The 27,883-nt window shown below is 46.1% G+C and overlaps 1 protein-coding gene across 4 annotated transcripts in view; it reads right to left on the bottom strand.

Annotated features, from left to right (window-relative positions):
- ZDHHC14 (zinc finger DHHC-type palmitoyltransferase 14) overlaps positions 1-27,883 on the bottom strand; it is a 335,282-nt gene that overhangs the window by 35,827 nt on the left and 271,572 nt on the right. For 2 of the 4 annotated variants that reach the window (XM_045500145.1, XM_045500147.1), the window contains exons 8-9: positions 25,723-25,825; positions 9,342-10,588 (exon numbers count right to left, since the gene is read on the bottom strand). In XM_045500145.1, the coding sequence (XP_045356101.1) occupies positions 10,190-10,588; positions 25,723-25,825 (502 nt within the window). In that variant the 3' untranslated portion in view covers positions 9,342-10,189. Of the gene's footprint in view, positions 1-9,341; positions 10,589-25,722; positions 25,826-27,883 lie in introns of those variants that run through there. The other 2 variants (XM_045500146.1, XM_045500149.1) reach the window with 2 other exon arrangements.

Genomic DNA, 27,883 nt, shown 5'->3' with positions numbered 1-27,883 from the left:
TGTGTCAGGTGGTTATGAGCTTGCTGAAAGGGTCCTCAGATTCACATTTTCAGTTACCTTCTATCATGCTCTTGGATTATATTTTATCGCAGAAAGTTAATTTTTATCCAGATCTTGGGAAGATGACTGTGGAAGGCAAGGCACTCTAAGATTTCAGTAAGATAACAGAGCATCAGTTCATAGGGCCTTCCTACGGCCTCAGCACAGCTGTTCTGAAGCTATTACTTAGGGACACGGAGAGCCCTATCTGATATTTCCATGAGAACAATGGGTTTAGATTAATCCTTGGTGGCCTCTGAATCCATCTGTTCTCATTATCCCAAGAAGTTGCGTTTCTAGTGCAGCTTCCAGACTGGCCTAACAAATTAAATTTCAATACTCAGGCTAGATTTCAATCAGACAACACAGGTGCCGCCAACAGATGTTTGCTGACCAGATTTCTCAAAAAAGGAACAACCTTTGCATAGTGTCATCTCCTGTGTACCTGTCCAGAGTGTTGATTGTGTCAAGGAAACTTTTTAAAAAGGCTTTACAAAATGTTTTCTTTTCACCATGATGGTCAATGCCAGCTAGACACGCCTCAAAGCACAATGCATGTTTTGATTTAGGATATTAACAAAAAAAGAAATTCTCAAGTCCAAGTGAGTCGTCCATGTTTGGTAAAGGTGGATTCAGCTGTGGAATCATCTAGAATTTCTGCCAGAAAATCATCTCCGCTGAAATTCCTGAAGGCTCCAAAGTAAAAGGAAAAGGTTGTTTTTAAGAGATACCTTAAATGCATTGCAAAGGAGAATTTACCTATTTTGAATCTCTGGAAATAGAGAATTTGAGGATTTCTTTCCGTTTTTTTGTCTGTTCCTCATAGAGATTTTAACGAAATCGGAGTTCCATGTGTCTCTTAAGATGGATTTGCTATTTGGAAGTGAGGTAGAAATAGCAGCAAGTGGGGAGTCCACTCTCAAGGGGTCCCAGGTCTCCAAGGGTTAGAGAACCAGGCTCAGAACTCAGAACTTAAGAGAAGTTTGGGGTGTTTAGATCCTAGGACTGTCATTAGTATTATTTTAGGAAAGTTATGGATTATTTTGTGGATGGATCTAGGTTCTCAATACCAGTTAAGATGTTTGTTTCTGTGAGAAAATATACTCCAAATTCCAAGCCAACTGATGGAATATAATCTGTTAGTAAATAAAGTATACAAAATATATTACTATATGAAAAGTGGTAGGTAGGAACATATGTAATTATATACCTTCATATGTAATTATATGCCATATGCTCACTTCTTCCTCAGTTCTTCATTACAGTTAGCCTTGTTTGTGATATGAAAGGTAGCTACAGCCCCTTTATCATTTGGCATCTCGTCAAATCCATTAACACTTATTCAGAGCCCATGCACTGATGTTAGCATCAGCCTGTGGTATGCACGGTGCTGTGCCAGGTGCTGGCAGCAGTGAACTCAGGAGAGCTGGTCTGCCCTTCTAGCATTCAAATTCTTATAGATGAGAGTTAGAGGCTTAGATGATATCTTGGCCCTCATTTTCTGTGTGACCCTGGTAAGAGTCATTTAATGTTTCTTGCTCTGTCAAATGGAGAATACTGTTTGTCACTCATTTGACTGAATTGCCCATGTTTATTTCTAAGCAAAAATGTGATTCTAGCAAAGTGGCATATAAATATTTATTTTATGTTTTATTTCAATGCCTCTTTTACTAAAGATCTATTACCTGGAAATAAACAATCATTATAATATGAGTATATGATGTATGCTTTCTATGATACGGAAAGTGATACACATTATTCAGTGCCTAACTCTGTCATGTTGCCAAAAATGCTTATTAATGGAACTGGTTAATAGATTTTTATTAAATGATTTTTTTTTGAGAGAGAGTATGTGCACATGTGAGCATGAGTAGGGAAGGCGCAGAAGGAGAGAAAGAGAATCTTAAGCAGGCTCTACACCTAGCATGGAGCCTATCATGGGGCTCAATCTCATGAACTGTGAGATCATGACCTGAGCTGAAATCAAGAGTCAGATGCTTAACCAACTGAGCCACCTGGGCACCCTAAATGTAATTTTTTAAAGCATGCAATCCCCAAATGATCTAAGTTGTCTTACTATTGATTACAAATTATATATTTAAAAATTTAACTTTTTTCTAGTGGAATTATATGAGATGATTGACTTATGACCCAAATTTTATCCCAAATTAGCATACATGCTGTAAGAAATGTAGGAGACCCCTCAGGTGGCCTTGGGGAGGGAGCCCAGATGTTCTCCATGGATCAGAACAGGATTGCCAAGCTCAGATCTCCTGGCACAGGGCCTTGCATCTCAACAACCTCATTTCCTTACAATGGACACAAAAGAGGGTAAAAGGGGAGATGGGGCTTGGCCTTTCCCTGAAGTGGTTAGGTCCCAGCAAGAGTTTCCCTTAGGGAGTTTGGGTCTTTGTTTATTGAACTATTGTCACTGCATCCTCCTCACCTGAACCCTCTGGCCTTCCCGAGCATTTGACTGTCAAGTGCCTGAGTGAGTTGTCCTGCCTGGCCTGTCCCCATGTTTTATGGGGAGAGAGGACATTCACATGAAAATAACAGGCTCTCTGAAAAGAGTCTCAAATGCTTGATGGAAATGTTATCGATGTGGCAGTGATAGTACAGTCTTGTGAATATACTCAAAGCCACTGAACTGTACATTTTAAAAGGGTGAGTTTATGGTACGTGAATTATACCTCAACTTAAGAACACACCTGACAGACAAATTTAAGGATTCAGAGGAAGGGAGTTCCTCAGGCTGTCAGGGATCTCATGGAGGTGTTGGTCCTTCAGCAAGGCCTTGAAAGCAAGGAGGGACTCAGAGGAGAGTCAGGAAGAGCAGACTGCAGATCAGGAGGGTGGGAAGTGCATGGGTCCTGCCAGAAGATGAGACTAGGAGGTCAGAGGGAAGCACAAGAAGAAAGGGACAGAAGGATGGAAATCCTAATTGGGGCCAGAATATAGAGGCTTTGATGTTGGCTCAAGCAGCATAGGGCAAGAAAAAGCCTTTGACAGTCTCATGTCTGGGATCTGATATGTACGTAGCATGGTTGGAGATGATCAATTTGCCTGGGTCACATGGGATGGATGGGCATAGGAAAAGATTTGGGAGGGACCTCTTGGCAGACATCATAATATCCTGGGGAAAATAATGAGATAGCAATCAAGTAGAAAAGAATGACAGATTTGATGGATATTATAAAGCGACAGTAGACAGGACTGGACACCTGACTAGATATGGAGGGTAATCAAGAGTCAAGGACCACTCCAGAATTTTCAGCCTAGGACCCTACTAGGGAAGCAGCAACTAAAATAAGGACTGGTTTGGGGGAAAAGACGTGGAATTCAATTTTAGGCATTCTGAGTTTGGGGTGATGATGGGACATCTAAGGGGACACCTAAACTTACAGTAGCATGGCACCACCTCAAAGACCACTCAGGTACAGGTAAGGAAACTAGGCTCAGAGGCTCCACCCACTGCCCAAGGGTTAGAGAGCTAGTTTTAGGCTGGCCAGAGCCAGAATCCTGTTTGAAGCTCTTTCTCCCCCCAGGCAGCTGGTTCTGATGTGGGCTGGCACTTGGAAGGGAGGTTATATGGGAGACAGAGAGGTTGGAGTCCACTACAGAGGTAAGAGGAGAAGGTGTGGGAGTGGAAAAGTCTCTGGAGGGGAGGAGAGCAAGGAGAGAGAAGGGCAGAGGACCAAGCCTTGCCATGTGTCCTCACTTCAGGGTGTGAGAAGGAAGCAGAGTACAAAGAGGTGTCACCTGGAACAACAGCAATGTCACTGAGCCACAGGGTGGGAGTATGGTGGCAACGCACAGAGGGCTTGCGTGAGAAGGAGCCTTAGGGGCCCTCCAAACGCAGCTTGCCTTCTCGGCCAGCACAGCTCCTGATGCAGCTCCATGACACCAGGTACTTCCGAGATGTTGAATTGGATTTGGCCATTGGACCTTGGAGGGTCCATCTCATGAATGTGCCATGAGGGAACGCTGGGGATGAAGGACAAGGAAGACGATTTTTTTTTTTTTTTTTTTTTTTGCTAGAAGAAAAGTTTGATGACTTAGAAAAAGCAACCAATGAAAAGAAAGAAATAGAAGATACAAGAGAGAAGGGGATGGATTCTAGAGATCATGGAAGAGCCTGGGTCAAGTCTATTTAGCAAGTAGGAACTATCTTTAAAGGGAAAGAAAAGTGGATGAAGACAAAGCTTATCTGGTGGAGGGGAGAATGGATGAGCTCAAGCTGGAGGGTCTCTTTTTCAACAAGGAGGAGGTGAGGTTATCTATTGTGATTATCTAATAAATACTCATTTTGTCCTTTCTTACTAACAGAAGCCCAATATTATTTGGGGTAACAATGTGCCCAGCTAAAACACCATGTTCCCAGCCTCTTTTGTAGTTAGGGGTGGTCATGTGACTCAACATTGGCCATGGAGAAATCAGGCTGACATTTCTGGGAAAGCTCTTTGAAGGGAGCTGTCTTAAGTATCATGTATGCATTTGGCTCATCCTTTCTCTTTCTTTCCTTCCTGGAATATGGCTTTGATGGCTGGAGTTGCAGCTATTTTGTAACCATGAAGTGACCCTGAGGATGAAAGCCAGTGCTAAGAAGGGCAGAACAGAAAGAGAGACAGAAGTCAGGGCATTGATGACATTATGGAGCCACTACAAGACCCTGGATTGCCTACCTCTGGACTTACTTTGCATGACAGAAAAAGACATTTCTTTGTCTAAGCCATTGTCATTTGGGGATTTGTTACCAGTAGCCAAACACAATTCTTATCTGGCAAGGCTGGAGGCTGGTGTGTATATGTGTTAGAAGGTGGAACACAGAAGAAGTGCATTAGGAGACAGGAAGTTCTACATTGCTCCGAAGTCATTTGTGAACTGAAAAAAGTTGAGAATCACAAGGTAGATACTAATCTAGACACGTGTGATCAGAAAACCCATTATTCTCCATATGAGTGCCTACATTGTGCAAACTCACTGAATGCAAATTGATCCGATTCTTCTCTATACCTTGTTGACCTTGACAATATCTATCTTATAAAGACTGAGGTTTACATTTGATGCCATTAGCAGTTTTTATTGAAGGAGGAAAATACTTTCTTAATTCATTTCAAGAACAATTCTGCAGACATTGATTAAAACATGAAAGGCACTTAAATAAGCATAATTATCTCAGAAAACATGCAATGTTATGTGTTATATTGTGTTACCATTGTTCAGATTTAGGGCTTTGGATCCACTAAGAGTTTTAATGTACCTTTTCTTCCCCCGTCACACCAAAATGTTTGGCTCTTGTGAAATACCAACACAGAATGCCCTGGGCAAATGGTAAGCAAGGCTTCAATCTTTCTTTCTTTCTTTCTTTTTTTAAACTACAGGCTAAAACCATCTCCATTCATGTAAAACCCAGAAAACATGTCTCCTTGGAGATGCCATATAGTGTCTTGGTTTAACTATCCATCTCAAAATATCTAGGGCAAATAGAGAGTTGTTCATTCATGTCTTCATCAGCAATACCAAGTATCTTTTAGAAAGTCAACAATCGTTGGAAGAAAAGTCTTCAGATTGCACAAATGCTCATCTGCTTTCCAATCCATTCTGTATGTAATTCCTGGTGTTTGTAAGATTTAAAAAATAATTCCAGTTAAGGCCACTTATCTAGTTTTGTGGCAGCTGCAAATTCAGTTGCTCCAGAAACCATCTAATCTTCAGCCTCCCAATGATTTTCAACGGCTGGATTAATGTGCTAACCACTCATCTGAAAATCCATCTTGGCTGTATTGTCAGGACTGTACAATGGGCAACTAGACAGAAGATTTACTGAGTTACAAAAAACCGTTAGCATCTTTGACATTCATTTGAAAGAAAACGGCGCTTCTGCTTATTTAATATTTCAATGGTAACTTATTCATATTAGACAGAAAGGAGGGGGACTCATTTCAAGGGAACATCTGAGAGGTGGTTTTTTTCCAGGTAACATGGAAAACAGAATATAATGCCATACACAGATCTCCAGGGCAGGTGGAGGAGACCACGGGAAGAAGAATTAATTTGAAAGGCTCTCTCATTTGGACAAGAATACACTAGATCCCACAGCTCAACAGGTGCTTAATAAAAAATGTAAACATCGATTTCATTGAGGCTCAGCTTCAGAACAGTTTAAGGCATTAATCAGAAAAGCATATTCGACATTTGTTCCCTTTATTCTCTTCTCTTACACGATCAAGAACCAAATGGGCCAAATAGTATTCACGTGCATGAATCAAAGGACAACCAACCTTGGAAACTTTCCTTAAACAATGAACGCAAACTCCTGATACCTTCTAGCTAGATCAAAACCACAAGCCAAGGTGGAAAAGCACTGGGTTTCTGGTGAAGAGGATGATTTGTGGGCTGAGTTCAGGAAGGGGCATCCAAGTTATGGCTCTCCTCCTTGGGAAGCACGGAGGCTCTGAGACCTGCAGAGGAGCCCAATAGGCTGTGCCCTCCAGAAGCCTCTGCACCTTCTGATGGTGGTCCCTGAATGGCTCAAGTTCCAGAAGTTCCCTGCAGATGCCTTTGCAAGCTCCAGTGCCAGGGACGCTTACTGCCAATTTTGGCAAATTCATTTTTCTTGCTGCTGAAATCAGATGAGAAGGCCCAGGCCCAGGGCATAACAAGCTTAGGGGGCTTTCAAAAACCCATTCAGGTCCAGCAGGAGCCTGGCTCACAAAACAGGGTTTGCTTCTTGTTTTGAACCCCAGTCAGTAATCCTAGACACAACAGGGGAAGACCACGGTACACCGGTGGGGGGAGGGGATGCTGAGCTCTGAAAGACTCTTTCTCTGTGCTACTCTGGACCAGAACAGGTATCTGGCATTTTGCTGGCGCAGGGTGGGGTTATGGCATTCTTCTCACAGGCTCAAATAATTACAGATAAAAGCTGGAAGTAGCACGAGGGCCTGGCCGATTCTCCCCGGGTACAGACTGACATGTCACACTGCCCTTCCAGATACAGGCTATCGGCTCCATCCAACATCCTTCCTGAGGACCAGGACATTCAGGCTAAATTCAGCCTCCGAGAGCCTGGGAAGCCAGCAGGCCCCGGAGCACTCCCAGGAGAATGAGAGCAGATGAATTTTTAAACAACAAAAGGAGTGTGTATGCGTGTGTCTGTGTTTGATAATGGTCCAAGCTTTAATAGCACGGTAAAATATTTATCTTACTTTTATAGCCAGCATGCAATCAACCCATAACACACTGACAGAATTTAGAAAGATCAAAGTCTACACAGCCACAGCTAGATGGAACCACTCCACATTTAAATATATATACATATACATATGTATATGTATATGTATATGTATATGTATATGTATACATGCATACACCCCAGGAGAAGAAGGGGACTCCTGGGAATGCAGTCATTCATTCCACACACTCTCCATTCTTTTCTAAGCCACAGAGGGAAGGGTTGTGAGTAACTCTCTGGTTTGGGGTTTTATTTAAGAAGTTAATTGTCTTAGCAAATTGTCCCATTCAAGTTAATCTCCCTCTTGGACCCTGCATAGCCTTGAATAGTCTTGATTTGTTTCACCGAAATTCCCAGTCCTCTTTTTGATTAAGTGATGTCCCTGGGACAGGGCTGAGGGTGGAGTGGAGAATTGGTAACAAATATTATGTAAATATTATTAAAGACAAAAGATCCTTACTTTTTGGATTTTTTCGTAAGGAGGTGGAAAGAAGGAGTGGTCATGGGAAATCAGCACTTACTGAATTAGACGATATTAGAAATGGAAAGAACACATGGAAGATGGGTATTAAGGAGGACACGTATTGTTATGAGCACTGGGTGTTGTATGTAAGTGATGAGCCACTGAATTTTCCTGAAACCAATATTGCACTGTATGTCAACGAACTAGAATTTAAATAAAATGTGAAGAAAAAAAAGTCAATGTGAATCATGCATAAAAATTAAAATGACACAAAGTTAAAAAGGAATGGAAAGACTCAAAAGTCCATTGTTTTCATCCTTCAGATGAAGAAACCGGGAATGGGCTGAGCCATATGGATACAGGAGTGAGAAGTGACCCATCCTTGTCTTTCACCAGGGCCAACGCTCTCCCAGGGTCTCTGGGCAGCAGATGGAAGGAGGCAAGAAGCAGAGGGTTTGGGACGTTACAGAAGGCACATTGTGGGGCTGTTGCTTTTTGCTCACAGGCAGCACGTGTGCAAGGAGAATTCCTGTGTGTTGATGACCATGAGCGTGTGTGTGTGTGTGTGTGTGTGTGTGTGTGTGTGTGTGTGTGGCTGTGTAAGGAAGAACTCTGTCCCCCTTATTGTAAGTTCTGAGTACAAGTAGTTAGGAGGTCCAGAAGATAAACAAAGGCTACACACAATTTACCTTCTTGTTCTCTATTCGTATATATAGTACGAAAAACAAAGATGGTTCAAAGATAACACCATGAGAGAATTCTGTGGTTATTTTCAGCACAAATTATTTTTCCACCGACAAAGAATTGGCTTTATTCCAAATATGACTTTAAGTTGTGCTTTTCTTTTTCTTTTCTCCTTTCCTTTTCTTTTCTATAAAATGGCAACTGTTTCTCAGGAGAAACAGCCTTTTTCCGTAAATGTAAATTGTTGGGGCATCTTATACCACTGATCAACGCATCTTGTGTTTCTTTATGGTTGTGAGGGGCAACAGCATGATTCTGAACTTGAGCAGATTGGGTTGCTCAATTTATCGTCTGGAGAGAAGCAAGGACAGAGCCTGCTGAGTCCCTGCAGCTGCCTCCAAAGTGACTTACTCCCCAGATGCTAAGCCAGTTCCCTTCTGGCTGATAAATGAAGTGAACGAAGGGGTAATTTTGCTAATTCCATACTGATTAGTTTCTGGCTAAGAATGACGGTCTGCATGATCTGGGCCCAAACTTTAAGCTGGTTTCTCCTCCTCAATTTTTGATATCTTCGTAGGACCTCAGGTGGCCCTTTCTGAACCCTGGGGATACATGAACACAACGCAGAAGATGGTCCCACTGTGGTCCTCATTCCTGCATACCCTCTCCCTTCTACCTGCCATAGATTAACCACTGTGTGGCAATCTGCGAATGTGGGGCAAATTCTGTGGGAAAGCTACCCTCTTACCCGATAAATCATCCCGTAAAATAAAACCCCAATTCAAATATTTTACTTTTGGCTGTTTTGAGACCATTCCTTGCTAGGGAATACTTTAGTAAAACCAAACTCTCCACAGGCCATCCAGACGGCTGTGTTGTCATGGAAGCTATTAAGGATAAGTGTACGCAGATCCAAAATAACAGAGGACGTCATTTTATTGGCTGTCCACAGGAAGTTTGGTCACACAAGGAGGTGGAGGCTGTGGCAGGTGTGGTACAACACAATACCTCATCTAACTACTAAACAGAAGGTTAGCTGATACTGGATAGGATAAAACCCCAGCGACCCTCTGCAGCCCGGGGCTCCGCCGACCCCTGGATAACGAAGCTGAAGAAGCCGGTGAGTGATGGCATCGTCCCACGAGTCTCCGTGTGTGTCGCACTGTCTTCCCGTAAAACAGCACTTGAAGATTCACCAAATTAGAAGAAAGAAAGCGAGCAAGCAGCACTTCCGTTTGAATACCAACACCACTGTGAGCAGACGTAGTGTGGCATGCAAATCCAGATCCGGTCATTTTTTTCCCTTTTAGGTTTTTTTTTTTTTTTTTTTAAATTAACAAATGGAATGGCATGTCTATTTCAGATATTAGTAGCATAACACTCAGGTGCAATTTCAGTCTGGCCACAAGGGTCCTCGACTTTCCGTGCGTCCGTCACAAGAGCAGCAAGCAGGCAGCAGAACACTGTCCTTTCCTCCCGGACTCTGCAGCCCCGAGTCTCCTCTCTCCCAGGCCCACCCCCCTCAGACTCCAAATGCTGGCAAACAGCTACTTCTCTTATTTTCGTTGTTATCAAGGCAGTCAGGCTGGGGAAGAAAATTCAACTAAACCAAGCCGTGGGCATTTGGGCCCTGCCCTCGTCTGCCACGGAGGGGGGATCCATTCACTCTCCCGGTAGTCTCTGTGCCCCAGGACTGGAGTTGTCCTCACCACCACGGAGTTGGGTCATGGGAAAGCTCCTACTGTCTGCAGCCCCCGGGGCTGTGGTCACACGGAGCTAAGCTTCACCAGGCCGCGCACGGAGTCCTCATGCAGAGAGTCCTGGCTGGCCAGACCGAGGACGTGCATGGTGCGGCTGTGGGCCAGGGGGCTGCCCGCCAGCATCCTGGGCGGCGAGGGCGCTTCCTCTGGAGTCAGAAACTGGTGGCCCACGTGCTCCTCTTTCAGGGGCAGTATGTCTGTCAGCGCGGCCTCCGCAGTGAGGTTGGGCATGGAGGAGGGCGGTGTGGGCTGCCCCAGCGTCAGGCTGGCACAGGGAGTGCCCAGGCCTGGCTTCCCGGGCAGGTGCAACTCGTCGCTGGTGAGGCTAGGCTCGCTCTGCAGCAGGGGCGTGGCCGCGGCCTGCAAAACGAATTTGGTGCTCTGAATGCACTGGTCTTGGTCACACTGGAGAGCAGGAGGCAGCCAGCAAAGAGAAGGCGGAGATGAGATGGGCACAGGGTGGGGAGGAAAGGGGGCACGGTTGGGGGGGGGGCAGGGAAGGACAGGATGCGAGAGAGAGAGACAGAGAGAGAGAATGAGAGACAGAGAGAGAGAATGAGAGACAGAGAGAGAGAGGGAGAGACAGAGAGAGAGAGGGAGAGAGAGAGAGAGAGAGAAACCTGTTAGTGACACCTCAGGGCAGAGAGCCTGCACAGCAGCCTGGTTTCATCTGGAGGCGCCCAGCACACACACGGTAAGTGCAAATACCCAGCATCTAAATAAGCCGCTGAAAGTACTGATCACCCACAGCTGCCCAGGGAGTTACATGCAGCCAGAGGCCATCATGCTCCTGGTCCCCTTTACAGACTCAACCTAGTTAAAAAACAATCCCGCGGATGAAGTCACAGGTTTACCACCTTAGCAATCTGAGGTGCCTGTTTTTCGTGTGCTGAAAACCGCTTTTACTCTATTGTTTTAAAAACACAGGGCCTGTACACCTAGTTCATAGCAGCGTGATTCACGATAGCCAAAGCCCAAAGGGAGAAGCCGGGGTCCATCGACAGATGAGAGGATGAACAGAATGTGGTACGTACAGACGATGGACCCCTACGGAGACATAACAAGGAAGGAAATCCTAACACACGCTCCAACATGGATGAACCCTGGGGATATCACGCCAGGAGAAGCCAGCCAGTCACAAATGGGCAAATATTGTATGTTTCCGCTTATAGTAGTACCTACAGTAGTTACCTCTGTAAAGACAGAAAGTAGAGAGAAGGGTGGTTGCCGGGTCAGGGAGGGGGAAGGGAGCTCGTGTGCACGGGGACAGAGTCTCAGTTTTGAGAGATGAGGGATCCCGTAGAAGGACAGTAGTGACCTTTGCACAACAATGTGAGTGTATTTATTGCACACTTGAAAGGGTTAAAATGATACATTGTAGGTTATGTACATTTTACTACAAAAAGTCTGAGCAGACTGTTCACAAAGCCCTAGAATTCCCCACTGCTAAATTTTCATCAGCTTCAAGGACCATTAATTGAGCTTCTGTGGTTTTTTTAATCTGTGAAAGAAAATGCCAACATTTTACAAGATATTTCCTTTTCTTCTAAGCATTCTTACATCGCATTACACCCTATGTCCTTTGCCTCTCCTCACTCACTGGGCGAAGGAAATGGTGTAAACACACTTTTAGCGGATCGAATGTGGATCTCTGATCCTCCGTAAACCCTCTCTTGAGCCATGGGGGCGGGTTTCAGATCAGCCAGAAGACTTCGACAGCACACAGAGATCTTGAACTCAAACGTGGGCAGTGACCCCTTAAGAGATTTTCAGGAACTGCTCTTCCACGGGAAGGAGAAGAGTCGGTGTGAGCTAATCTGTCCCAAGTTTGGGTTCAAGCAGTGAGCCAGGCAGCCTACTGCTTTGCTTCAGAAGTTCCCCTCTTCACAAATGAAGATCCTGAGGCTTAAATGAACGAGTGGCTTGGTCAAGACCTTACAGATAAAAGTAAGGCATGGACCCAGGACCTGGGGCTGAGTTTGCCTGGCTGCAAACCTCTTTCTACTATTGCATGTGCCACATAGTAGGTGCTTAATAAACGTTCCTTGTCTGATTATCTATCCCCTCCTCTCTTTTTCGGAACTCTGGAGTTGCTGTAGAATCTGTGCTAATGGGTTTGCAAAGGAGGTGCCTCACCCTGTTCCTGCCAAGGGGATACCCAGGACTACCATCACTCAACCACCTCTGTGCAGGGAAGAGCCCAAACCATGCACCATGTGGTCTTCAGGGAGGAGAGGGAGTTCACTGGAAGTTCTGACTCCTAAGGCTTTTCTTTATTTGCTCCAGTGTGTGTGTGTGTGTGTCCTTTTGGCCAAATGGGTTCTTTCTACAATCACAAGTGGTACCCCTCCTCCCCCCCCACCTGAGGAGAAGGAAGAGTTGCAGTCTCTCATGAATTCACAGGCTTTAGAGGGCAAAAGACCTTGATTCTGGGCAAGAGTAGAGCTCTTTAAGGAAGGAAAGCCAGTTCCGTGGGAGACCCTCACTTTTTTTCCTTCTAAATATAATTTACTATCAAGTTAGCTAACGTACAGCGTATACAGTGTGCTCTTGGTTTCAGGAGTCAATTCCCGTGATTCATCGCTTCCATACAACCCCCAGTCCTCATCCCAACAGGTGCCCTCCTCAATGCCCATCACCCATTTCCCCCTCCCCCCGCCCCCCATCAACCCTCAGTTTGTTCTTTGTATTTAAGAGTCTCTTATGGTTTGCCTCCCTCCCTCTCTGTTTACACCTATTTTTTTCCCCTTCCCTCCCCCTTGGTCTTTGGTTAAGTTTCTCAAATTCCACATACGAGTGGAAACATATGATACCTTTCTCTGACTTATTTCACTTAGCGTAATACTCTCCAGTTCCATCCACAATGTTGCAAATGGTAGGATTTCATTCTTTCTCATTGCCAAGTAGTATTCCATCGCAAGGAGACCCTCACTTTTCTTTCAGCCTTCATCTCAGTCCAGGGAGCTCAGAAACACCCAGAGCCTGGAGCATGGGCTGGAAGGCTGGTCACAGTCACCTCCTGTACTCATCTTCCCAAGCACCACCATGCAGTTTTTGCCATAGCGGTGTTTTCCCACGGGGCCGCTCCTGCAGGGGGTTTCAGCGTGGTGTGGAGGGGCTTTCTGGTGGGAGGTGCTGAGGAGCACGCGGGGCGGGGGGTGGGGGGCTGCGGGCAGGCTGGTCCACACAGGTCTGCTCAAGCTCTCCAGTTCCGTCCTTTCAGTCCAGCACACCGGCTCCGTCTTGACAGGACAGAGGTGGGGAGGAGCAACTTCCTGATTAATCACATTCATCTTCTAGAAACTGACCTAGGGCTTTGGATATATTGTGCTTTGCAAAGAACGTTTTGTGTTTTGTGACGCGTTCCATTTGGTATTCTTACAGCCAGCTGAGCTCCGCACTGCCTCCATTTCCCGGGGCTCAGTGCAGCCTGTGAGCAGGCCCGCTAGCGACCCCAGAGCCGAGCCCAGAGCTGCAGACAGCAGGCGCTTTTCTGGGTACTGGAATCTTGTTCTCCATCTTCCCTCTTGGAGCCCTCACTATTCCTCCTACCTTCTGTCTACACAATGCCCTCAGCTCTAAGGAAAGATAAAATTGCAAATCAGATTTGCTTGTCTCTGTTGACCTGCAGGAAGCCTTTTTTATTGAAAACTAATTGGCAAATTCTATTTTAGGGATCAGCGCAAGAAAACTCTTACAGGCTCACAGAGAATTCTGTTTGAGGGCAGAGCTGGAGATTTTCAAGGTCAGGGGCGCAAGCATGAGGGGAGAGGTGCCCCCCTCCTTCTCCCTCCTCTCTCCAGGTCACTGTTCATTTCTTCCTCCTTGATCACAACCCTCCAGCCATGCTCACGGCAGGGCCCACAGGGGGCACCAGAACCTCTGGGGATAAAGTGGTCTGTCCAATCCTTAGAGCTTGCGTTCACCCGGAGGGCTAGGTGGGGCTGGATGTGTCTTCCAAGGCTTTACACTATCATCACTGCTGACTCCAACAAGACCGCAGGTACCTGGGGTGGGTTTACTCTGAAACCATGAGGCTCAGGATCAGGGCCCCTGCCCTCCTGGTTCCTGGCATATTGGTTTTTCTCTCTTAAAGAGAAAGCGCCCTCCAAACCTGGGTTCACTCCTGTATACACCTATTGGCATTTTCCTGTGGCCCGACCGACAACTTGTTAAAACAGTAACAGGGGCGCCTGGGTGGCGCAGTCGGTTAAGCGTCCGACTTCAGCCAGGTCACGATCTCGCGGTCCGTGAGTTCGAGCCCCGCGTCGGGCTCTGGGCTGATGGCTCAGAGCCTGGATCCTGTTTCCGATTCTGTGTCTCCCTCTCTCTCTGCCCCTCCCCCGTTCATGCTCTGTCTCTCTCTGTCCCAAAAATAAATAAACTTAAAAAAAAAAAAAAAAAACAGTAACAAATCTGTCTGTGTTCAGCCTCCCAGCCGGGCTGTTGAAAATGCTGTCTAGTTTACCAGGGGTGAAGCCTAAGGACTTAAATACATGCAAATAAATTTAGCCTAAACCATTTAATTAAAAGAAATCTAAATATAAGTCATTCAGAAATTTTTTAAAAATGACTACTTTGAACTCTGACTTGTGTTATCAGACTTCAAGCACCTCTTGTATAGACTTCTTTAAATATTTTAAAAGAGGACTGTCTTTCTGAGTATAGTTATGGAGTTTCCTTTGTCATAGGAAAACACAGTTACATATTAACAATTAACCTACTCTTTGCCCCCCCTCCCCCCCATCACTCCCCACCAGTTTAACCTATGGCCGTGGTATCAGTAATCACAGTTACTGGACCATGAAACTAAGTGTCTAAATCCTGCTGCACCCAAAACTTTGAAGATAATTTGCCACATTCAAACCGATTTTCCTTTGGACAACCAATCCCATTTGGGGTACCCAGGGACCAGACTTTGTTCTACCGGATTTTGCCCAGATAAAGTTTCCTACTGGCTCTACAGGACTATGGATTTTATCAGATTCCAACCAGGGACAGTGCAATGACTATAATTCTCATACCATTAATGTGGCATGTTTGGAACATCTCCTTCTTAGAAAAGACTCAACGATTAGGAGACATCCAATTTTTTCTTTTTTAAAGCTCGGCCCCAGGAGGATGGGTTGATAAACCTTCATGGTTGCAGTCCCATTTGAGAACTTAGCCAGTATTTTCAGGGTTACTATGGAGATGATCCATGAAAATGTTCTTACACCTCCTCCTTTTTACCTTTGCTTCTGATTCTTATTTGCCCACTTCTTGTCGATTTTTCCACTTAGTTTTCTTTCTCTCTGGCCTTCCCAATGCTCTTCTCTGCTTTCCCCTCCATCTCTTCCTTTCATGGGTTTCCCTCCCACTTCTTTTTTTCTCCTTCCTTCACCTTGACTTCTCCCCCTTCTGCCTTTCTTCTTTCCCTCCCACCTCTATTTTCTCTTCGCTTTATTCATGCTTCCACTACCCACCACCTCCTTGGCTTTTCATTTGCCGACTCCTCTCTTCCACCAGTAGGGGGAGACGTCACCGCCTGCTTTTTCCTCTGACAACTTGGTAGCAGGGCTCACACTCCAGTGCGAACACCAAGACGCCCTTCAGTGTATCATTTTCTCTAACCAGTTATATAATCTTAAGAAAAACCAATAAACACCTGGATATTGGGCAGTGACAACCCCTCTACTACAAACAGAAAATTGAGAAACTCACACGATCATTCCAAAACAACCCTATAAAGGTTCCTATTTATCAAATATCAGGTTGAATCATATGAAATTGCCATTTAAAAGTCAAAAATCATCCAAATGCTGAATTCCAATGGAATAGAAGCCTGATCGCTTGTAAGAGGGTCTATGAGAAGACCCTTCTGCTGGCAGCATAAAACGACTCCTGGCAGGAATGCGAGAGCGTGTGCTGTGGCTGCAGTAAGTCACTTGACGGCTGGCTGATTTACTGCCCACATGAAGCTCTGCCATTTAACTTACAAAGAAGTTTATGGTTTCAGATGTTCAGATGTTGCACATTTTATCACTTAACGTTACAATCTGAAAACACCATAGAGATCATTTACTTTTTGTTTTTGCAGATTTTCAAGTAAAATTGCTCATGTTGGAATACATTTTATTTCACTCTATCTGGCTCCTTGTTTGAAATATACCTAGTGCACAGATTAAATGCTGTTAAAAGCAAATCTGGGAGTTTTCGAGATGGTCTTGTATACAAATCAAGAGCGAATGAAATTACTTATTTCTTCTGCTCCAATTCTGTCAAAAGTATTAGCACTGGGCATCATTTACTTCTGTTTGGCTGTGAAGCCGTGTTCTCGGGTCTTATGAGTGCTCGTTTACAGTTATAGAATCACTATAAACTTCTAAAATCCACCTAAAATGTAGGTTAGGAGGAGAGCTTTCTTTTTATTGTCATTTAACATTACTATTTAAGTGTGTGTAAGTTATTTTTCCTACTATATTAGATTTTTCAGATGATGCATGGAGAGTTCTGCAATATTTATTCACAAACTTATTTTCATAAATCAGGTAACTGCTAGAGTCAGCCTTTTTTGATACTGGATTAAAGTGCATTCAAAAATTAAGTTAAGTAAATATAACAAATGATTTTCTAACAAACAAAATTTCTAACAACCATGAACTATGTTCTTAGCTTTGTGGGTAGCATGTGTTGCAAAGGATCTTTTAGTTACAAGTGCCAGATATGAGCATAAACTCTGACCCCAATGCTATACAGAACTTCAGTCATTTGACAATCAATTGAAATATACATACTAAAAACTGACCATAACTGGATGTCCTATGTATACATGGAAAGAACTTCAATATTAGGTATTAATAAAAGCCAATGATGAGGAAAACAGGAACAATGAAAATGTGATCTTCGGCTGGCACTGGGGTTATCTGCAAGTAATTCCAGTATGGCTCCTCAGAATGTCACCAGCACTCAGATAACAGAGGCTATACTGAGGTTACACACACCCTTTTAATGCTTTCGATGGCCCTTCGTTACTTTTCTAACATTTCCTTTCTCAGGAATTTGTAGTAGAGGGATCACTTAGGCACTAAACAACCATCCCCATCCCCAAATGGCGGGGGGGGGGTGCTAACTCCCCCATCCTAACTATCTTTGGGATGGGGGCCTCTGAGTGTTGGACATTTCCCTCTTGGACTGGGCAGGATTTGTATTGGCCCTGGTTCTGACCTGTGGGGCCATGAAGAACACATCTCATCTTCCCCCCCATTGGAGTGTTCACATCCAGCCTCTCCTGGAGATGTTCTGATACGTTTGGGGACACTGTCAGTAGTGGGTAGGAGCCTTGAGACCAGAAAGAGTTCTCTCAGCTGTACGCCAAGCGGGTGTCTCATAACAGAGGCAGCATGGAGATGTAGAGAGTGCGTGGGGCTTGAAGTCAGTTCACTTTTAGATTCATTTATGGGCAACTCACTCACATGTATACTTGGGAATTATTATAAAGTGACAGAAACCCAACCTACAATCACTTCTAACGTGGTAAAATTTGCATGAAAGCTAAATTTAATTAACAATTAATGAAGGTGATACAGTCATGGGTCTTGTAGACATTATTAATTTTGATTTTGTAGTTTTCATGTTTTGGAGCTCATCGTTTTTTTCAGGCCTTAAAACTTTTCACAGTCCCTGGAAAAGCACACAGGCACTTTGCTGACAGAGTCCAATAGGCAGAATAGCCATGACTTCTGGTCTCCTGGCCCATGGATTAATTTGATCCTATCAAGGCTATCACTGCACCAAAGAGAACTGTCTCTCTAGTCCCTAGTTCCATATTCACGAAGGAGATGTGACAAAACCAGAGTGAGGAAAGAATGAGGTGTGGGAATGAAGACAGGAACAAAGTAGTATTTGTGCAGAAATTCCCCTGAGAAGGCCCTTTGAGGGGAACTTTCACACACACTCAACATTTAATGAGCACCTCCTGTGTGCCAGGCTGTGTCATCCCCTGGGGCTGGGAGGGTGGGACAGAAAGGGGTCTCAGTTCCAACCACCATCCAGGAAGGCGGTCACCACTCACCCCTTCTTACTTCATGGTTTAGGAACTGGAGGCTCTTGGGATTAAGGGACTTGCCCATGATGCTGCAGCCCCCAGTGTCAGGACCGGCAAATGCAAGCCCAGGGGCCGTGATGCCAAGTGAGCTCTCTCCCTACCTTTCCCCGCTGCGTTGAGTACTTAAATCGGTCCATTTGCAAAGCTTTCTCTTTGACTGTCTTACGGTTTTATTCTATCATCCTCACTAGTATCCAACTAGACCAAGAGACTTGATTTGACTTGGTGAGGGCAGAGCTCACAGGGGTCAGGGGAGAGAAATTTAGGGAAAGATAATAAATATTGATTTTCACTTGATCTTAGCCAAAAGACTGAGAAGTGATAAATGTTGATTTAAAATAATAATCTTCCAGCATGAGAGATGAAATTGGGTTAATATCTCAGATGACAAACATGAACAACTCACAGTTTTTTAAAAAATGCCAGATCGACTGATACTTCTAGGATAACTAACAAAACAGACTCACATCTCTACTATGTCAAAGTGAATTTCTACAACCCATGTCATTCTTTCCTAAGTACAGGGAAGCAAACCTTCTTTAGGCTTTCCCAGCTACCTGCAGGGCACCACCCCACCACCCCCAGCTATCTATGGGCACACACATGCCACAATCAGCTTCCCCCTGACCTGCCCCTCTTCCTGTATTTCCTTTTGGCGACTTATATGATCACCTTATCACTAAGCTGAAAGGCGGGGACCATCCCTGGCTTCTTGACTCCAGACCTCCACTGTGACCATCTCCAAATCCCAGACTTGCTGCCTCTTTTCTGAACCACTTCTGCTATCCTGCTATCCGCTAGGCTTACTGTGAGGGTCTCCTTCTGTTTTCCCTGTGTCCATACCAACACGCCTCCCTCTGTGCCCCAAAGAGCTTCCCGGGCTCCATGAACCCCACGTGAAAATCTAATGGTATTGCTCACTGACCTGAGTCTCTGCAGTGGCTCCTGCCACGTTATAGAACAAAATCCATGCTGGTTTTAAGGCACCCAAGGCTCTTCACATGCTTCCCCTCCTGCCTGCTTTGCAACCCACACCCTGTAACTCAGCCCTCTTGCTCCCGCAGATGCACACGAGTGCACCCCATGTATGCCTGGGCCTCTGTGCTCTGCATGGAGCATCTCTCCCACCTCTGGGTGGCTATTCATTGTAATCAGTACTTTAATATCTGGCTCAGACGTCATCTCCTCCAGGAAGCTTTGCCTGAAACCCGAGCACTTGTTTTTGGACTTCTAGGACTCCCCAACCTCTCGTTTGCTGGCACATTGCTGAAATCCTCCATGCACCTGAATATGGATATTTTCTGAACAGATCATGTCTTAGTTGAGTCAAATTGACGTAAGGCTTTTCAAGAAAAAATTTTCTTGGTGTTAAAGCAAAATATGGCTCAAAAATCATTCCTTTTAACCCAAGCTTGTAGAGAGTTCAGGAGAATCTGAAGACGATGGGGATGTTTTTCAATGCTAGCTGATGATTAAATCACCTCCGGGGGATTCTGACTTCATTGGGCTCAGGATATCAGCATTGTGATTCTAAAGTGCATCCACGGCTGAGGCCCACTGGATTGTGGTAAACCCAGCTGCCAGATGTAAGGGCCAGATCTGAAGACATTCAGCTGACACCAATTTGAGGGCTTTTGAAGTTGAATGAGTGGAAAGCAGCCAGGTCTTGAACCACTGGCTGTGTGACTTTGAGCAAGCCAGTCGTTATTCTAAAGCCTCCATTTCATGCTTTGTAAAACGGGAGTATTTTGCAGGTTGTTGTTGGCATTAAATGAGATGATCCTTGCAATAACAGTTTCAATATTGTCCACACTCTGCCAATTGCAAAAAGTGATAAACACGGTATAATTCTCTACCAAATAAACTTGGTTCCATTTTTAGAACTGCCTGAAATTTACCTTGTGATTCTGACGAATTCAACTTTAAGGGATTTAAAGCCAGTTTTCACATTTGTCTGATTGATTGGGGACTGGAACACCAGAACTTTTTTTTTTTTTAATTGATCGTGAGCTCTAATTATATCCAATAAATGAAATAGATAAAAAGTAAGACGATGGATTGCTTGTGGACAAATTGCTCTTAGTGATTATGCATGTTTCCAAAAGAGCAAAACGTGAGTTCCTGGGTGTCCACTGCTGTATCAGACACTAGAAAACCTGAAGGGTTTCAGGTTCCTTCTTGCCAGGCACTGCTGGTTCTCATGTGTCGGCTCAGTGTGTAGTGAGGGTCGGGGTGTCTGTTATAGGCAGACTAAGCAAGTCAAAGGAAAGGAAGAAATGTTACTGTTTGCCTCAGAGAATTAGTTTATTGTCAACCTTGAAATATTTTAGCTCCAGATTTTGACAATTCCTGGAAACTGCTTGATACGTACATTTCTCTTGGTCCTGGCGTTACTCAAAGTAGGAGAAAGCGCAAAGCAAACGGCACGGGGCCTGCAGCCCCCGCTGAAGTCACTTTGCTAGAGTCTCCCAGCTCTCTCCTCTGGCGGAGTAACGCGCACTTCACAGCGCATGAGAAACACAAAACACCCATTTCCCCCTTCAGGGCTCACCCCACATGTTCCTTCACTCTCACCATGGTCCTGGGCCACTTCTTCCTTCTCCCTTCACTTCTGCAAATTACTCTCATTTTCTATTTGCTTTTACTTTTTCAGGCTTAATTTTTCCTCCTTTCACCTATTTCCATAATAAAACAATAATGATGTATGACCAAAGAGACAATGGCAACAAATTAGGCAACCTCATGAAATAAACTCCTAGAAAGACACATACTATTGAAACTAACTCAAGAAGAAATAGAAAATCTGAATGGATCTGTAGTAGGTAGTGAGTGAATCAGTAATCAAAAAACTAGCCACAAAGAAAAGCTTGGGACCACATGGCTTTACCAGTGAATTCTACCAGATCTTTTAAAAAGAATCCCAGTTCTTCAGCAACTCTTCCAAAAAGAAGAAGAAATACTTTTCAACTCAGTCTATGAAGCTATTATTAACCCTGATACGAACAACAAACAAAAATATCAAAAGAAAAGGAAACTGCAGACCAAAATATTTTACGAACATAGATGTAAACATCCTCAACAAAACACTAGCAAACCAAATCCAGAAACATATAAAAGAGATTATACACCAGGGCTAAGTGGGGTTTATCCTAGAAATTTGAGAAACAGGAGACAAATGAGAAGGGGAGGTTTGGTATGAAGTCCAGACTGCAGACATCCCCCATTCCCGTGCCAAGTGCGGGGTCTCCAGTCTGCATCAGGGCAGGTGGGAGGCGTAGGAGGAACCAAGGGTCACAGCATTTACCCTCTTCCGGGGGAGCTGGCTCCCTCTCCTGTGTATGGGGACTGAGAAGTTGTTCTCTGCTCTTCTGACCTATCTGTCAAGCTGCAAAAATCAGAGACTCACAGAGAGCTTTGAGCTGGTTGGGGCTTCAGGGACAAATTAGTCCCAGCTCCCATTTTGCAGCTGGGGAAAACTGAGGGCCACAGAGGCAGGGGGACTTGCTAGTAGTCAGGGAGCTAACTGGTGGGAGCCAGGACTGAAGCTCTCACTCCCCGCTTCCCATCCAAGCTTTTTCCTTTACCTGAATCATGTCCATTGCTGCCCAGTAGCTCAGAGTGGATGAAACTGACCTGGCTGATCTTGTCACCATGGATATCAGGGAGATGATGATGATGATGATAATAATAATAATAATAATACAGTAATACTTAAATATAATTCTTACTTTGTGCTAGGCAAGGTTTTAAGTGCTTTACATGCATTAGCTCACTTAATCCCCACAGAAATCCTACGAGGTAAGGATATCGATATGTTCCCATTTTATGGATGAAAACACTGAGGCAGAGAGAGGTTAGGCAACTTGTCAAGGTCACTCATCTAGAAAGTGTCAGAAGTCTGGCTCTTTGCACAGTTAATCCCCATCTGCTCTTCATTAAAAAAAAATTTTTTTTTAATGTTTATTTATTTTTGAGAGAGACAGAGATGGAATGCAAGTGGGTTAGGGGCAGAGAGAGAGGGAGACACAGAATCTGAAGCAGGTTCCAGGCTCTGAGCTGTCAGCACAGAGCCCGACGCGGGGCTCGAACTCACAAGCTGTGAGATCATGACCTGAGCCGAAGTCGGTCCCTCAACCGACTAAGCCATCCAGGCACCCCCCTTATCTGCTCTTCAAAAGGAGGTAAGAAAGGCCTCTTTAAAGCCTGGTGCTTGACTGTGAAGTGCCTCCCATGTGAAAGAGACGTCTCTGCACACTTTTTACCACTGCTGGAACACCTTGGCCCAGGGACCAGTCTCCACGACTGTGCTATTGACCAAATCTGGAGTGGACATGCCAGGATTTTTAGATTTTGTCTCTGACAGGGACAGGGTGGGCCATGGGACTCAGTGATGTACAGCTTCTCTACTGTGGAGTCCATGGGAGGCAGGGGGAGACGCTGGTCCAGAAAGCATAAGCAAAATGTCATGAATCTGAACTTGGGGGCACAGATGGCATTAGGGTTGTGGCAGCTGGAGTGTTACTGTACTGGAAGGCGCCCAGGGGACGATCTGTGCCTTGGTCATTCCTTTCTATCCCGTGGCACTTTCAGCGTGCTGTCCTACTAGCTCTTCAGGAAAGATCTGTGTATGGCTGGACAAAGAAACGAATGGAATTCTGCCCCTCTGTGTGTGCTGGTGGCCGGGTGGTGCTGGGGGACATGGTGTCTTCTACCTCCACGTGGGTGAGCAAGGTAGAGGTGGCATGAAGTCGGGGTGCAGTCAGCCTTGGCAGGTCCCTGAGGGTCACAGGTCCTCAGTCAGTCCCTCCCCAGACTCAGGACGCCACGGCTCCTGTGGTCGGGACTGAGCAGGACTTGCTGTATGTCAGGGCTCTTCCCGAGTCCCTGATCTGACTGGCACTTAGGGCATGTGGACGTCATATGCAGCTGCCCACACTTGTGGCTCATCTCCAGATAGAGGGGAGAACATAAGGGCAAGGAGCCCTAGGTTTTTAATATCCTCATGTTTCCTAAGAGTTCAAGCCAGAGGCTTTGGATTGAATGATAAGGGCTTAGCAACGGCAACTGCTTCACCGTTACAAGCTTCCTCTTCATCTTGGAAGTGTCCTCTGTAAACAATCCATATGGCGTCAAGCCCAGTGCCTCAGGGTCACTGGTTACTTGGGAGGTGGCCTTCCCATAGGAACAGGCAGTGGCACCATAACCATTCCCGCCAGGCCAGTTCCCTCGGGGGTATGCCCTTAACTGGGGTTATGGTGTGGTCTACTTAGAACAGACTCCAGAAGGCACAAGAGCAGTTTGAGGAATCTGATTAACCGTATGGAATGAAAACACCTCCCTGTGTCCCTTGTTAAACCTGCCCTCTCTGGCTCTCATAGACGCACATAGTAGGTACTCAATAAACGTGTGGAATTAATAAATTATGCCCTCATCTCATCTTAACACAAAGTGGCTTAACAGTGTCAACGTCTTGAAGGTACCCTTGCTTACTTTTTAAATCTAGTGAGAGTACACTGAAAGGTGGGATCAGTACCATGGGAGTCACAGGGTAAAACTAACGTAAGTTCGTTGCTTTTGATAAGGACCACTGCCGTCAGTGGTGCCCCCTAGTGCAGGTTCCTACTACTTCCTTTCCGTATGTGTTTGTGTCCTGTCCCCGGACGCTGCCTCCTTGAGGGCAGATGGACTGCACTCCACAGACCTTGCATCCCTACCACAGTTGAGTCCTCAACACAGTAGGGACTCAGGAAGGGTTACTGAACTAATGAGAGGTCATATACACAATGCGAAAACACGCGCACACACCACAGAAGTGATCAGTGGATGCCGTGGTCAGAATTCGTTCCAGGACATTTGTTGTGCGTCTGTAAGCGGCTGAGAAAGACTACTGAGCACGGACACAGCGGTCTTTAGTGCCTGTTCACTTGAAGGAGGAAGCGTTGGAAGTGAACGTGGGCATTAGAGTCATCAGACTGGTTTGTATCCACAAATTAGTGGCTGTGTACCCTTGGGCAGAGATGATCTGCTTCTCCTAGCTTAAAAAGAAAAGCAAGAGACAGGCATGCCCAGTTGCCATTGTTGGTTTGGATTAAACAAGATTCTGATCATCAAGTGTTTGAACACAGTCAGTGCTAAACAAATGTAATCTCCTGTTTGCCTCTCTCCTTTCTCTCTCCTCATTTTCGTCCTCTGAAAAATAAGGGGGTGACCCTTAAGGGTCACTTATGTGGGTGAGCGGGGACAGAACAAGATATCCTGTGACCACTTTCAGAGTAGAGTGGCAAGGACTGTGACGCGCATGTACTTTCCTTTAAAGGAGGTGCTCTATTAGCGAAGCAAAGCACCACAGCACAAATTAGACACCACCACCACCACCAAGTTAGTCCCAGCAAGCTTCTGCTGGGGGCTGGAGCCTAGTTCCAGGGTCATAAACACAGCTACAGGGTTGCTGGCATTAAGCGCGTTCTCTTAGCCCTGAATGCTTACAGAGACAGTCTTGAGACTGTGGGCTTTCACCTTGCCCTTCTTTATAAGCAGAAACAAAGTGCCCAGGAGGCTGTCATTTTCCCAGTCCACTCCAGAAGGTGGGTCTTTGACTTGTTTGTTATGGAAACTCTCTTGTGGGTGATTCCCTTCTACAAAGAACAAACAGCTCCTGGGTGGCCACAGACTGGGTCCCTTTCAGAAACACGGAACTTCTTTAGGGAAATCTGTTCCAGATAAAGTGAAGCCATTGTCTTCTAGACGCCTAAGGAGTTTTAAGGGATGGATGGTTGGAGCCGGGCCTGGCTGAGCTTTCGGGTACCCACAAAGGGACTCTTGCCCCTGTCCCAAGTCTCCAACCTGCAGCCCGGAAACCAAGCATGCCGTTCCATACCTCACAGGACCCCTATGAGACCTCTTGGAGAGGCACTAGCTCAGTTTTGGCTGTGAATCAAGAACACCTTGTCTGATTTAGTGTATTGACATATGCATGACTGAGCTTAGGTCACCGCTGAAAGTGGGGAGAAGTGGCCACCCATTGTACACTTAAAGAGGGGGTGCGGAGGTGAGCACAGATTGAGGCAAAGGGACAAAAAGGGACCAGCCAGCCAGCCAGCCAGGCCAGTTTGGAGCACTTGTATCTCACCCCTTCCCCCCCACTCCCCGACGACATCCTGGTTCTGTGTAAGGGGGCTTTCCATCACACGGTGCCACAAGCTGTTTCTGGAAGACCTTTTGCATGCGGACTTCCCCTTACACAACCCAGAGCAAACCAACCACTCAGGGGCCATAATCCTTTGTTGGGTATTGCCTTAATTTAACGCTTCTGTTCCCTCATCTGAGCGTTTCAGTAAATGGGTGTTCCGGGAAGGTTTCTAGGTGTGCTTGGTCTGTTACTGGGTTAGTGAACACAGAAGCAGAAGAGAAGCCTCTGCAGGGAGCTCTGGGCCCGGCTGCAGGCGGCCCCTACCATGTCGCTCTGTGACTGCGTGGCTCCGTAGGCGGCAATGCCATTGGAGGGTGCGGCTGGCTGCGGTGTGTCAGGCTGGATGTATCCTCTTCTGTCAATCAGGCTACAAGAGAAAAAGCAATACGGAGGAAGAGAGTGAATAAAAAGCCAAAGACTCATCAATACTATTTTAATTTCCATGCGGGGCTCCCTCTTTCTGTGTGGGACGCCACTGCACGCACCTGGGAATACACCCTGACTCACCTTCAGGTACAGTCAGTACCAAATTCTGTCACCTCTGCCTTTGACAAATGTCTGTAGCGTCTGTTCCCTGCCACCAGCTACAGACTCCCACCCCGTCCCCCCAACCCCGGCCATCATGGCCACCGGGGCTCTGTCTAACTGCCCCCCATCCTGATAATGTCTCTACGCCCGCTGGCGCTGCTGGAGGGAGCGGGGCGCGCTTCTTCACCTGCGAACACTCTAGGCCTCGGAGGACTTGTCCCTACTTTCCGCCGGGTCTCAACCCACGCCCTCTACTGCAAGCACAGCGCGCCTAGCTCTTCGGGACACCGTGCGCCAGCGCATGCGCACGAACAGAAGGCCCCGCCCCGCCTCTCTGGGCTTTGCCACCTGTGCCTTTCGTTCGGTCTCTGGTTTCTCTTGCCCCAAGTCACTCTCCCTTCCACCCCGCTGTCCGTTCTTCACGGCCAGGTTCAAAAGCCCCCAGCCTTTGCTTTTGCCCCTTCTCCGGATTCTCTGGGACCTGCGTGTGACTCCTCTAGGGGCACATACCACTTGTCGCCTGGTGGCGTCGTGATTTTACACACTCCCCTCTGCCTGGCGGCTGACCTCGAGTCTAAGGGCAGAACTACAAAGGGCAAGAGGAGGTGCAGCTAATAAGTGGGCGCTCCTGGTGCGGCCCCCACCATCTGGGGCTCGGGCCACACTCGTCGGAAATGCTGCTGGTGCATCCAATGTGCTCACGTACATTCCCCACTCCTGAGGGCGGAGGGCTGGTCCGTGAGGTCGCCCTGCTACTTGTCAGGCCCCCAGAAGATAGGAGTTATGGCAACCTCTACCTTCAGGTGTTCGGACGACACAATAACAAGGCATTAAAAAAATACTTGTGATAAGATCTTGGAATGGGACTCTGTCCGCTTCAGTTTCTGTTGGATCCCCAGAGGTTTAGAACAACCAATAGGCAACAAGAAGCTCCATCTTTCAAAAAGAGGTGCTGGAGCCCCGTGCAGCTCAGACCAGGTTTGTGACCCCCTGCCAGGGCACAGAAGGTCAAAGGGGTAAAGAGCAAAGAAGGGTGCGGCGGACAGGCCGACACCTGTACCCTCCTGAGGACACACACAAGGGAGGCGGGGCGAGGCTGAGGCCAGAGGCAGATCCCCTGGGAGAGAAGCAGCGTGGAGTCGGGCGGATCTGTCTTTCCAAAAGATCCCCTGAAACCCCAACCCGGGTAGGGATGAAGGGGTGGAGAGTGTTGCTTTTCTATGAACTCCGGAGTTTCCGTTCACTGAAACAATATGATTCTCAAGGAAATGAAAGTGCCCGGAGTCCTTTTTTTTTTTTTTTTTTTTTTTAAGTGACAGGAGAAACTAAGGGACTTACAGGGGATTTCATTCAGGAGAAAAAAAAAAAAAAAGAACTAGGTCATCAAAAGTCTGAAAGGGCAGCAGGGAGGACAAAACAAACCTCTTCTCAGCCTTCATCCTGTGTGTTAGGCCTGTTTAATGGACCAGCCACATGCCCCCAGACTGTGACAGTCTGCCCCAAGTCTCATTTTAGTCCTCACAATGGCCCAGGAGCCCCTCCTAATCTGGATGTGCTCCCCTGGCCTTACCTCTTGCTTTGCCCCCTGTAGTTCGCTCACTCCTACACACGAGTTCCTTTAGTTCCTTCTCCTACAGGCTCTCCCCTCACCTCAGGGCCTTTGCACATGCTGCTCCCCTTTCTGTTTTCCCTTAGTTCCCTTCCCCCAATTCCTACTCATCTGTTAGAATAGATGACAACTTAGGCCCCCTCCTCTAGGAAGCCCTCCTGGGTTTCCCATGGAAACTGTACCCCACCCTCTGTCACAGCCCCTTTTTGACTATGTAGACTTGCCATTCTATTAAACCTGTCAACCACAGGTTGACCCTTAGCCCTGGCCTGCAGGGCCTGACCCTGA

Source organism: Leopardus geoffroyi, chromosome B2, assembly GCF_018350155.1.
Source record: "Leopardus geoffroyi isolate Oge1 chromosome B2, O.geoffroyi_Oge1_pat1.0, whole genome shotgun sequence".
Taxonomy (NCBI): domain Eukaryota; kingdom Metazoa; phylum Chordata; class Mammalia; order Carnivora; family Felidae; genus Leopardus; species Leopardus geoffroyi.
This window is presented reverse-complemented; position numbering and strand designations above follow the sequence as displayed.